Source organism: Canis lupus, chromosome 4 (assembly GCF_048164855.1).
Source record: "Canis lupus baileyi chromosome 4, mCanLup2.hap1, whole genome shotgun sequence".
In the NCBI taxonomy this organism is placed as follows: domain Eukaryota; kingdom Metazoa; phylum Chordata; class Mammalia; order Carnivora; family Canidae; genus Canis; species Canis lupus.
Window position 1 is genome coordinate 24523164 of NC_132841.1, and position 13059 is coordinate 24536222.

The following is a 13059-nucleotide window of genomic DNA, read 5'->3' on the forward strand; positions in this document are numbered from 1 at the left end:
CAAGATCAAGTGGGATTTATTCCAGTGATGCAAGAATTCTTCAACGTCCACAAATCAATGTGATATAACACACTGACAAAATGAAGAATAAAAATCACATGATGATCTTGATGCAGAAAAAGCATTTGACAAAATCCAACATCCAGTCATGATAAAAACTCAATAACATGGGTAGAGAAGAAACATACCTCAACAAAATAAAGACCGTATATGTCAAACTCACAGCTAACATCATACTCAATGGTGAAAATATGAAAGCTTTCCTTCTAAGATCAAAAACAAGACAAGGATGTCCACTCTTCCTGTTTTTATTTAACATAGTACTGGAAGACCTGGCCACAACAATCAGACAAGGAAAAAAAAGGCATCCCAACTGGAAAGGAACAAGGAAAACTGTCACTATTTGCAGATGACATACCGCTTTAAAAAAAACAAAAACAAAAACCTAAAGACCCCAGCAAAAACCTGTTAGAATAAATGAATTCAGTAAAGTTGCAAGATACAAAATCAATATACAGAAATCTGTTAAATTTCTAAATACTAGTAACAAAATAGCAGAATGAGAAATTAAGAAAATCTCATTAAAAATACATAGGACTAAATTTAGGGAAGGAGCTGAAAGACTTGTATTCTGAAAAGTATGACATTAATGAAAGAAACTGAAGTTGACACACATAAATGGGAAGATATATATCCATGCTCATGGATTGAAGAATTAATTTTGTTAAAGCATCCATATTATGCAAAGTAATCTTCAGATTCAGGGCAATCCCTATAAAAAAATTAACAGCATTATTCACAGAACTAGAATGAAAAATTCTAAAATTTGTATGGAACCACAGAAATCCCGGACTATCCCAAGCAATTTTGAGAAATAAGAACAAAAGTTGGAGGTATAACAATCTCGGGATTCAAACTACACTACGAAGCTACAGGAATCAAAACAGCATAGTACTGTCACAAAAACACATAGATCAATGAAACAGAATTAAGAACCCAGAAATAAACCCATGTTTATATGGTCAATCTATGACAAAGGAGACAAGAATATACAATGTGGAAAAGGCACTCTCTTCAATAAATGGTGTTGGAAAAACAGAACCAGCTATATGTGAAAGACTAAAACCAGACAGTTCACTGCATACACAAAAATAAACTCAGAATGGATTAAAGACTTACATATAAGACTTGAAACCATAAAACTCCTATAAGAAAATATATACAGTAAACTCAGGGACATCAGCCTCAGCAATATTTTTGGATATGTCTCCCAAGGAAGGAAAAAAAAAAGCAAAAATAAACAACTGGGCTATATCAAACTAAGAAGCTTTTGCACAGTGAAGGAAATTTTTTTAAAAAGGCAGCTTACTGAATGGGAGAAGATAATAGCAAATAATATTCAATAAGAGATTAATACCCAAAATATATAAAGAACTCATACAGAACAAAATAGTTGTTGCCAGAGGGGAGAGTGGTGGTGGTAGGGAAAGATGAAATAGGTGAAGGAGAATAAGAGATACAAACTTCCAGTTATAAAAGAAGTATATCCTTCAGATGAAAAGTATAGCACAGGGAATATAGTCAATAATACTGTAATAACTTTGTACGGTCAGAGATGTTAACTACACTTATCATGGCATTTTGAAATTTACATAATCGTCAAATCATTGTGCTAATGTTAAATAGTTTTCAATTTAAAAATGAATCTACATGTATGACCAGCACCCAGACCAAGAATAGAACATTACCAACATTAAACAAGCCCCTCTCATGCTTTCTCTATCACTTCCTAAACTCCTAAGAGTAACCCTATCCTAACTTATACTTTATAAGAATGGACTCCTATAGTATATATCATTTTGCATGTCTTTTAAACTCACATTGTTAGATTCAATTGTTTTGCTTGAAACAATAGTTTCCTTGTTATATCATATTCTGTTGTATGACTATATCATATTGAGTAATTTGCAGTTTATGTTTGCCAGCATATGGTGTCAGGAATGTTCCTGTACATATCTTTTGATGAACATATGTACTAGACACATAAGAGTAGCACTGCTGGGTCATAAAATATTCTATTCCAACTTCAGTGGGGACTGTCAAAAAAATTTCCAAAGTGGCTACAACCATTTACACTCTCCAGTATTGTATGAGAGTTCCATATTTGCTACACTTGATACTGTCTATGTGGGTTTTTTTTTTTTAAGCCACTCTGTTGTATGCATGTCAAGTTCTATTTATTTTTATTTTTTTTATTTTTATTTTTATTTTTATTTTTTCAAGTTCTCTTTTAAAGCTGGAATTGGAGGTGCACCTGGGTGGCTCAGTCGGTTAAGTGTCCAACTCTTGGTTTTTACTCAGGTCATGATCTCACGGATGTGGGATTGAGTCCCACATAGAGCTCCTGCTCGGTAGAGAGTCTGCTTGGGATTCTCTCTCTCCCTCTACCCTGCCCCGCTGTGCTTGCTCTCTCTCTCTCTCTTTCAAACAAATAAATAAACAAACAAACAAATAAATAAATAAATAAATATTTAAATAAAGCTGGAATTAGAAAACTAAAAACCTTTAAAAACTGGTTTATATCATATCAGCTTAAGTTTTTGGAGATATCAGATAAATGATAAAGTCCACAGTTATATCTGAACTGCAGTAATAATAAACACTGGTGCTAAATAAAGGAATTCTCAATTTTCACTATCCACCACTGAGATATCAGAGAGAACTTTCATTTCAACTTTCACAATTTACTGGGGTTAGGCTGTGAATTAATATCCTTTTAGTTTATTTTTTCTGTGCATCCATAAATTCAGGTTATTTCATTGTATTATTTGATTTTAAACTTAAAGTCTAAAAAAAAAAAAGAAATTGATCTTGAAATGGAGCTGGAGGATCTCTATATGGTTTGGTGGACTGATTTAGTGAGTTGACCCCCTAAAACAGTAGTCACCAAACTTTGTGTATAAAGAGACAGGTTGTAAATATTTCAGTCATTGCCAGCCATCCTATCCTGTCTGTTGCAATTACTCAACTCTGCCCTTGAAAGCAGCCATAAACAATATACCAATGGGTGGATGTGCCTGTGTACACTCTTATGTGTTCAGTATATATGTTCACTAAAACATACATAAGAATGTCCATAATAGGGGAGCCTGGGTGGCTTACTCTGTTAAGCAACTGCCTTTGGCTCAGGTCATAATTCTGGAGTCCTTGGATTGAGCCCTCTTCTCCTTCCCTCTCTGCTCTTCTGCCTGCTTGTACGCTCGCTCTCACTTGCTCTCTCTCTCTCTCTCGGAATAAATAAATAAAATCTTTTAAAAAAGAAAGTCCGTAATAGTACCACATGCTGGAAAATAGAAACTTGAAACTACCCAAATGTTCCTCAACAGTCCAATGTGATACATTCATAGGAGACTATTATACAGTGATAAAAATAAAGTGCTGTTAAAACTTTATTTATAAAAAGTAACAGTGGTAATGGACATGAGATTTCCTTTGGGGGTGATGAAAAAGTTAAGGAACTAGAGTGGTGATGGCTGCACATTATGTATGTACTCAGTGCCACTGAATTGCACACTTTAAAATGGTTAAAGTGGCAATTTTTATGTTATGCTCATTTTACTGCAGTAAGATAAACAGGTAATGGATCATATCTGGCCCATGCATGGGCCACAGTTAGCCAATCCCTGCTCTCAAATCTAATATTGCATAGGGTTGTATAAGGAGTAAATGAGTTACATTAAAGCATATAAAATAGTTCCTGGAATATGGAACAGTGCAATAAATGTTAGGTGTTATCATTACTTTTGTAAAATAACATCTTCAAGTATGGAAAGAGAACTCTTGGATTTTGGGCTTTGGTGTGGACCAGTTGGTTAGCTGCTCTCAGAGCCAACCTGTGGGTGCTGGTACAAACCTATCCCTACCACTAAAACAACTTTTTCTACCCCTATGTAAGGAACAAAACCAAAGTGCATAGGACCATGACAACTTGTATTTTAAGGTTTGTCAACAGTAACCCAAAAGCATATAAAATGCTAAGAAAATATAAACATGGGCAGCCCTGGTGACTCAGTGGTTTAGTGCCGCCTCAGCCCAGGGCCTGATCCTGGAGTCCCCGGATCAAGTCCCACGTCAGGCTCCCTGCATAGAGCCTGCTTCTCCCTCTGCCTGTGTCTCTGCGCCTCTCTCTCTGTGTCTTTCATGAATAAATAAAATCTTAAAAAAAAAAGAAAATATAAAAATTATTATAATTTTTATTTTTACAGTCATTTAAACTTTAATCGGGCCAGTTTTAAAATCCAAATTATGAAAAAATATTTTAAAGTAAAAACTAATAATATAATTAATTAAAATGAATAATTATTTTTACTATTAACCCTAATTTGCTAATGGGGAAACAAGCTTCACTGGATATTTTTGTCAAGATTTGGTTTACATTTTGGTTTACTACTGTACTGATAATATAAGTGATTTACAAACAATGAAGACCCAAAGTGCATATTAATTCTACTCAGAAACATGGTTCCTTATCTTGAGTTGTGCTTTGGAGCCATAACTGATGGTAAGAAGTGCTAAAATCCTCAAATCCAGTGTATTGCAATTATGATCAATGATGCTATAAAACAATCTTGAGCATTTCTCTTGGTACACATGTGCAAAATTTCCTCCAGGGTGTATATACAAAGGAATAGAGTTGCTGGGTCTTAGGGAATATGTATCTTCAATTTACTAGATCACACCAAACTATCCAACATGACTGTACCAGTTTTACATGCCCACTAACAGTACACAAGTTCCTGTGTTCACAATCTCATCAGGATACTGATCAATATTTCATTGTCAACATGTAAAAAGATGTTTCACTGTGATTTTATTTGTACATTTTTAAAACTAAGGTATAATTTATATACAGGAAAATTAACTTTTTAGAGTACAGTTCATATTTTTCATCTCCTTTCCTCTGGATTGAATTCAGAATTATTTCTTCACATCTTTTTCTTCCAGTTCATTAATATCTTCAGCAGTATCTAATCTATTAGTTCTGTTTTTTATTTTAGCAATTTTCTCTTTTGTAGTTTTTCTTTTCCAAATCTGTTTGGCTATTTAAATTTTAATTTGTCAAATTCATTTTATTCATTAAAATTAACTAAAATTTAAAATTCTGTTCCTCAATAACAAATCAGATTTTAAGGGCTCTAGTGCCACATGTGGCCAGAAGCCATTATATTATAACTCCAGGTGTTCTATGGGACAGCTTTACTCCAGAGATCTTTTTCCTTCTGCCTCATGAGCCTCGGAAACCACTTTAACTTCTTAAATGGGTTTTTTTCTACATGAGGGTGGTATGAAATTGGGCTGCAAAAGTGAGTGAAGGCTTAGATTATGAATTCTTGGGGAAAAATTTTTTTCACTGTCTTGCTCTGAATCCAAAGATACCCATGGCTTATAGACTCTGCTCCTTTGCTCAGATGATGAGAGCACGGCTGCCATCTCCAGACCAGCTTCAGGAAGCCCCCGTGTGCTGAATGAGCCACAACCTCTGGTCTTCCCTCCAGTGCCACAGTCGAAGGTGCCACCCATAACCTCAAACCCAGTAAGTCCCGTGCAGGGAAGTCCTGGAGAACCCAGGGTTGTTCTTGCCAGAAGCAGCTTGCTCGGTTATTTGCTTTAATTTTATTATGTAGGATTCAGGTTTTTTTTTTTTTTTTCAGTAAAGTTATGTGTTTATCACAATAATCCAGTGACTCTGCAATGATGTTTAATTTCAGTTTAAAAATTAATAGCAAGGCACCTGGGTGGCTCAGTCGGTTGAGCATCTGACTCTTGATTTCAGTTCAGTCATGATCTCAGGGTGGTGTGATCAAGAGCCATGGCAGGCTCTGCACTGGGTGTGGAGCCTGCTTAATATTCTCTCACCCTTCTCCCCTCCTCCAGCTCTTGCTTGCACACACGCGCTCTCTCTCAAGGAAATTAAAAAAAAAAATTAATAGCAAATTAGGGTTGATAATTTTCAGTCAGCTCTTTTTAAAAGTCATCCATATGTCATGTAATGTAGAAATAGCTATGTGGTAGCCTAATTCTGTTTGGGGAAGAATAAAGGATATGACTGAAAGGGGAACAATCTCAGATCTTCTGAGGCCTTAACATCCTATCCTATGATTTTGTCCATTTCGTTCCTTTTTATCTCAGCCTACCTGGTTTTTATTTTTGATATTTCAATCTGTTGACTTTTTTGCTTTTGGGGGGTTTTGTACTCATTATAACTGAGGCATAAAAGGCAAACCAAAGGAAGGAAGAAGTCCCAGTTAAGTCCGTGGACAAGCATAAACATGGCCATTTCTTGCAGAAGGCTGATGAGCCTGATTTCATGACTTATCTAGGCTGTTTCCTAATAGTTTCCCAGTGTTACTTGTGGCAAAAAAAAAATTAAAAAAAAAAAAAAGAATGAGGGAGAGTCCTAACCCTTGAGCCATGCTTATCAACACTGGGCTTTACTACCAGATTTAGTATTTGCTTTGTATCCTGGCCTGATATTGTGCTGCTGGATTTACAAGGGTTTATTTAAAAATAAAACCAGCAAGGCCCATCTATATCTTATTACACTGGAGGATTAATTGGTGAACTAATGTTCCTTCGGTGGTAATAAAATACTTCTAACATGAAGTGATCTGACTATGGGTTAGGTAGCCTAAGTAATGAATAACCTACATGTTTCTGGCTATTAATAACCAAAGGAAGGAAAAGCATTAATTCAAATATTTCTGAGAGAATATAGGAGGAAAATGCATGGTATGGCAGAGGAGGAGATGGCCAGAAAGGGCACTGATGATCTGACAGAGAAAATCAACAGCACCCCAAGGTGGCAGTGTCAGTCCAAGGAAGATTAAGTCCTTCTAACACTAGGATAAGATGAACTCTTGCTAATAAGAGGCTTCAGGGGATCCCTGGGTGGCGCGGCGGTTTGGCGCCTGCCTTTGGCCCAGGGCGCGATCCTGGAGACCCGGGATCGAATCCCACATCGGGCTCCCAGTGCATGGAGCCTGCTTCTCCCTCTGCCTGTGTCTCTGCCTCTCTCTCTCTCTCTCTCTGTGACTATCATAAATAAATAAAAATTTAAAAAAAAAAAAAAAAAGAGGCTTCAGAATTGAGGTCATGACTGCTCATGAAAGAAAAGCATTAGTTTGTGTAGAGCATAAATAAGATTGACGAAAGAGATTATGTCTGAGTTTACTCTAGTTTTTTTTCCCCTATATTTGTTCCATATTTTGTAGGGTTTTTTTTTTCCCTAATGTAATGTAAATAATGATAGGAATGAAGTCCTCTCTCCCCTATCAGAGTGGCTGTTAACTGCTTTCATCTCAGTTGATCAGGCTTCCCCTACCTGCAGTCACTTAGAAATGAAGAGAAAAGGACTTGGACTTGTCATCTTGACAGTGGACTTGGGGCTTTAGCTGCAGGGGGAATAGGAGAAGAATGTACAGATTATCTAATCTGAAAATTTGGCAAAGCTGGGAAACCCAGAAAATGTCTTCACCAACCAAGTAACATTTTCTTTTGACATATAGATGAATCTCTGTCAAGCAGCAAGTGGTCATCAGCCAAATGTGAATGGTCTCTTGGTTCATGGGATGCCTCTACAGCCAAGAAATCTCTCCCTAATGGACAAGCTACTGTAAGAAATGTAAAATTTTTAAGACTTTAGAATTTATGTAGATCACTGAGAAATAGAAGGAAAGATAAATCAAATCATCATACATATATTGAGTACATACCAAGCAATCAAAGAGACATCTGGGGAGTAAAAACATTAAAGGGAAATGGTTTCTGATAATGTAACTGGAAAGAGAAGACAGACATGGGTAAAAAGAGACTCAACCAAATAGTGCATTTTTGTGACTGAATGTCAAGTGTGTGGTACCCAGAGTGAATGCATGGCAGTCCCAAAGAAGTGAGGCATTTTGGTGGGTAACTATAGTATGAACTTTTCCTTCAAAATGGGAGTTTGGATAAGCAGAGAAGAGCAACAAGACTATTCTAGATAGAAGGAATGGTGTGGGAAAAGATTCGGAGGCAAAAAATACAGACTCTTTAGAAGGGAAAGCAGACCAGTTTTGCTACAGTGAGAAAAGAGGTCAGAATTTTAATGCTTCTGACCAAAGATCATGGACCATCTTCCAGAATTAAAATAGATCATGGTGTGAGTAGTGGAAAGAAGACTATGAAATTAATGAAGGTTCGGACCAGACTGGACGGTTTTGAATGCCATGTTTTTGAGATCCATTCATGCATGTTGTGGCATGTGACCTTCTCTTTTATTAACAAATAATATTCTATTGTAAGAACATACTACGATTTATCTATTCTCCTGTTAATGAACATTTGGAGTGTTTCCAGATTGTGGCTCTTATGCATAAAGGCACCATAAATATATTCTTGCATGGGCTTCATTTTTCTTGGGTCAGTAAGTGTATGTTTAACTTTGTAAGAAACTGCCATACAGTTTTCTGAAGTAATTATGCCATTTGACACTTCCCAATTTCACTTGGGCAGCACATGTATTTAAGTCAGGAATCTAAAAGAGATTTTATAGCAGAAGAACACAGACTGGATTGAAGAAGGAGGAACTGAAGGTAAAGAGTCTAATATAGGAGTTCAAGCATCAGCTACTAAAAGCCTATACTCAAGTTGTAGCAAAGAATAAGAAAGGAATGGAATATTTTAGAAGACATTCACACCAGAAGACAGATTCTATAAAAATAGAGGAACCAGAATCAGCTCTGAGATTTCAAAGCTCAAGGGAAGTTTGTTGTAGGGTAAAGATACATTTGGTTTGGGGTGTGTTGAGTTTACAATGCCAAGCCATCTCACCGGAAACATGGAAGACATCAGATTTGGAGATTGATCTAGAAGTCACCTGGCTAAAGGTGATAACTGAATCCAGGATTATGAATGAGTAGTCCCGAAGACAAAATAAAGATAAGCATGGAGCAGCTAAGTCCTAAAGCTACTGTAATAGAAAGCAGTTAGGGTGTGCAAAGAAAAGGCTAGTAAGTGAATGGTTAGGGTGGTAGAAGGCCAGCACGACCTCTGTGACTGACACTCAAGGTTTAGTTCCATTTCTTGGTAGGTAGTCTCCCTTCAAGGTCCTCCAAATGCTGAGGTATATTTTGCACTAAGGACCAAAGCAGTCACCAAGTTTGAGGAACTTGCTAAAAGCCAAAAGAGCATGTAGTAGAGCTTAATTCTTTCACTTTCTCTCCATTTCCTTATCCAAATACTGTCTCTCAGGGGTCTTACAACAGAAATATCTCCTCTGCTTAAAAAACAAAAATAAAAACCTGAGTCTGTAGGGCAAAGTTTAAGCTACTTAATTGTTTGGGCATGGTATTCTATTTACCAGAGTACTTACAGAAAAGTTGTATTTCAATTGCTTATGCAAACTGATCTACCGTATTCCTAGTGCCCTGGGCAGCATGAGGCTCTGGATCCTTTGTCTGCAAGCTTCCAGCTTTCCAAAGAACCCAATCCCCATGCCTGCAGGCTCCAATGAGCTCAGTATTTTCCTCTTCTAGTAGGAACCTCGCTAGTACCACACTTCCTAAGCAGCAGTTATTTGCCTTTCAACTAAGCCTTTCCTTCAGCACAAAGAATGCCTCAAATATGGTAGGGATCTCAGTCCCTAGGATGAACTTCTGGGAAGCATTCTAGAGTAGGTACTCTTCAGGTTAGCCTGTCACTGAAGAAGTGACTGTCATGCCTGGTGAATAATGGATGAGCTTTCCCAACCAAATCTCCATTCTAGTAAATTACCTGTACAATTAAAATGAGGTATTTAAGAACATGTTCTCATGCCTAAACTAGATTACGTGACTTGTGTAAACTAGGTTACTTTTGCTTTATTCTCCGTTGAATATGTTTTATAGTTTAAGCCTTTGAGTCCTGTTTCCCTATACAGAGCAATGTCCATTTCATTGTTGGTTTCTGATTTGGCCACTAGAGATCTTGATGACAAGTTACTTATGAGACCTGGATCCAGTACCATCCTTTCATCTCGAAATTGGCCAAATCGAGCCCTAGAGCTCAGTATATCAGCTCTGTCATACACAGCACAATCTGCCAGGAGACGCAATCCTCCACCACGTACCCTTCATCCCATCAGCACAAGCCATTCATGCGCTGGAACGCCAAGACCTATGGAAGAAATCCTCAGAGGACCCCGAATGTAGGTTTGAAAAGCAGAATTTTTGGAAACTGTCATAAAACTAATGAAGAATTTTATAGAGAGGATGAATTTAAGTGTAAGACTAAAACATATGCCTAAAAACTAATCATTACATATTCTCATGATGGACTGTACACTGGTTTAAATCCAAAAAAGAGGGCAGCCCGGGTGGCTCAGTGGTTTAGCGCCGCCTTCAGCCCAGGGCCTGATCCTGGAGACCCAGGATCGAGTCCCATGTCGGGCTCCCTGCATGGAGCCTGCTTCTCCCTCTGCCTGTGTCTCTGCCTCTCTCTCTCTCTGTCTCTCATGAATAAATAAATAAATAAAATCTTTAAAAAAAAATAAAATAAAATAAATCCAAAAAAGAAATGTGATTAAATTTGAATACAATTCAGATATTGGATCTTCCTGTTAAAGATTTTTACTTATACAAATAAAATGTTGGCTAGAATACTTCAGTGACACTGATCGAAGGAAATAAGATATATGTATCTTATTAAACATTTTCCTTAGCGAGTACATGTTCAGTGAAATTCATCCCAAAATAAGTTAACTCCCCTTTAATATTTTTCTGACCACTGGGATTTGCTCACTCTATTGACAATAACATTTTAATCTCAAATAAGTACTTGTCTATATACTGGGAAAAATATCCCTTAGCACTTCTTAGGAAATGACACTAACCATATTTTCTTCCCTTTTGCCACCTTTAATTCACTCTGAGCCTTGTAAAAAATACTTAGAAGCCTACTTTTAAATAAAATTCTTTCATTAGTTGCTGATTCACAAAACAGTTTAGGATGTATGATTCTAAGACTATGACCAAGTGTATAAGATCATGAATTCAGCTTTTAAATCAAGCACATGTAATTTCTTGACTTTGATTTTTCAGTTTGTTTTAATTTATCCCAAAAGATTCACTAAAAGAAATGTCCATTAACAACCAAAAGTCTTTGTCAGGACTGGAGGTTTTTCTTATCTATTTTATGTTGATGTTGATATTAATATATAGATTCACTTACTTGAAGATGAGCTCTCTTGCGGTATAATTAATCTTTCATACCTTCTGACAGTTTCTTCAAAGCGGAAAGAAACAAATTACCTTCTTTCTTTTGGGACGTGAAAGTATCATTGATTTTTAGGTACTGTCTTGAGTATGAGTAATGCTACAAACCACTAGAAATACCATAAAAGGAACATTTAGGAACTTTGCCTGGGAATCCTAATTACAATAGTCATCCTATCCAAGGGTATAGGTTTCAAGACCCCCAGTGGATATCTGAAACTGTGGATAGTACCAAACCTTACATGTTTTTTCTTATACATACCTATGATAAAGTTTAACTTCTAAATTATGTACAGTAAGAGATTAACAGTAATAATAAAGTGGAACAATTATAATATACTGGAGTAAAATTTATGTGAATGTGGTCATAGTATCTTACTGTACCACACTTATTCCTCTTCTTCTTGTGATGATGTGAGATGATAAAATGTCTACGTGATGAGATGAAGTGAGTTAATGATGGAGGGACTGTGATGCAGCATTAGGCTACTCGTGACCTTCCAACAATACGTCAGAATGAGGATCATCTACTTCTGGACCTCAGTGACCATGGGTAACTGAAATCATGGAAAGCAAAACAGTAGATAAGGACTACTGTTATTACTGAAAAGGACAACCAAAAGTCCCAGAACTGTGGAGAATTCCACCAGATGTGAAATTACAAATCCTTGATAGGTTAACACCCAGTATTAACACCAGACAGGGAAAACTGCTTTTGTCCAGCATTCTTTGAGACAAAGGGTCAACTTCTGCTGTGTGCCCAAAATAAAAGTTTCAACAAAAATCAGAAAATACTATGAAAAAATCCCCCAAACTCTAATTTTCCAAAATCCTGTGACTGCCTTACTTAAAAACATAGGCAACTTAAAGCATTCTGTGCATGACATTAAACTCATCTCCCTCATTTATTTGATTCTAAATCAGCTTGCTTGCATTGTGGTAACTTTATGTTTTTCATATCTTGGTGTTTGCTGGTGGGATCTGCAGCCCAGTAGCCACGGACTCGCTCTCCTCTCCCTCACCAATGCCCATGAGTCGAAACAATCTGCTGCCCCCTATTGGGACAGCTGAAGTGGAACACTTGAGCTCTGTGGGGCCACAAAGACAAACGGTACGTCTTTCTCCTCCTGCTTTTCCATGTGCTGATAAAACCTCATGGGCAGTACTTCTGCAGGGTCCATTGTTCTGGAATTGATTTATAATACCTTTTGTCAGAAGTACAAACTGAGTCCTAACTCTGACAATGGAACTGGAGCTGCTTGGCCTGCAGTTACCATACCTACTTGGGTTGATGGAGGACATGCATAGCTTTTGCTACAAGTTGTTTTAACAGTTTCTATAATTTTTGTCTCTCCTGCAGAAAACCCATGGTGACTCCAGTCGAGCTCGAAGTGCTGTGGTGGATGAGCCTAACTATCAGCAGCCCCAGGAGAGGCTACTACCTGACTTTTTCTCCAGGCCCAACACAACTCAGTCATTTTTGGTAGTGACATACTTCCTCTATTGTCTTGACAGCTGGGGAAAGAAAAAAACTAGTTTGGCAGACTTAAGGTTTCACATAGTGCCTTAACCAACCAAGAGTAAAAGCAGAGACTCTTAACAATAAAAATAGTGTTGTAAGTACATTTTATTGAAATTCTGACTGGTCTCTGCCATTGAAAATAAGAAAAGGTAATAAGGTAAAATGAAAATGGTAAAATGCCTAGTCACAAATTCTAAACAACTTAAATTGTTAAATGTTAATATTTCTGAGAATAAGCAAAAAGAAAAA

At 37.0% G+C, this 13059-nt stretch overlaps 1 protein-coding gene across 10 annotated transcripts in view; it reads left to right on the top strand.

The window, feature by feature from the left end:
• The window catches only part of FAM149B1 (family with sequence similarity 149 member B1), a 77729-nt gene that overhangs the window by 59782 nt on the left and 4888 nt on the right, over positions 1 to 13059 (top strand). For 9 of the 10 annotated variants that reach the window (XM_072823569.1, XM_072823567.1, XM_072823568.1 and 6 more), the window contains 5 exons: positions 5469 to 5593; positions 7566 to 7672; positions 9998 to 10222; positions 12276 to 12399; positions 12649 to 12771. In XM_072823569.1, coding sequence (XP_072679670.1) covers positions 5469 to 5593; positions 7566 to 7672; positions 9998 to 10222; positions 12276 to 12399; positions 12649 to 12771 — 704 coding nt within the window. The remainder of the gene's footprint in view (positions 1 to 5468; positions 5594 to 7565; positions 7673 to 9997; positions 10223 to 12275; positions 12400 to 12648; positions 12772 to 13059) is intronic. The other variant, XM_072823572.1, reaches the window with a different exon arrangement.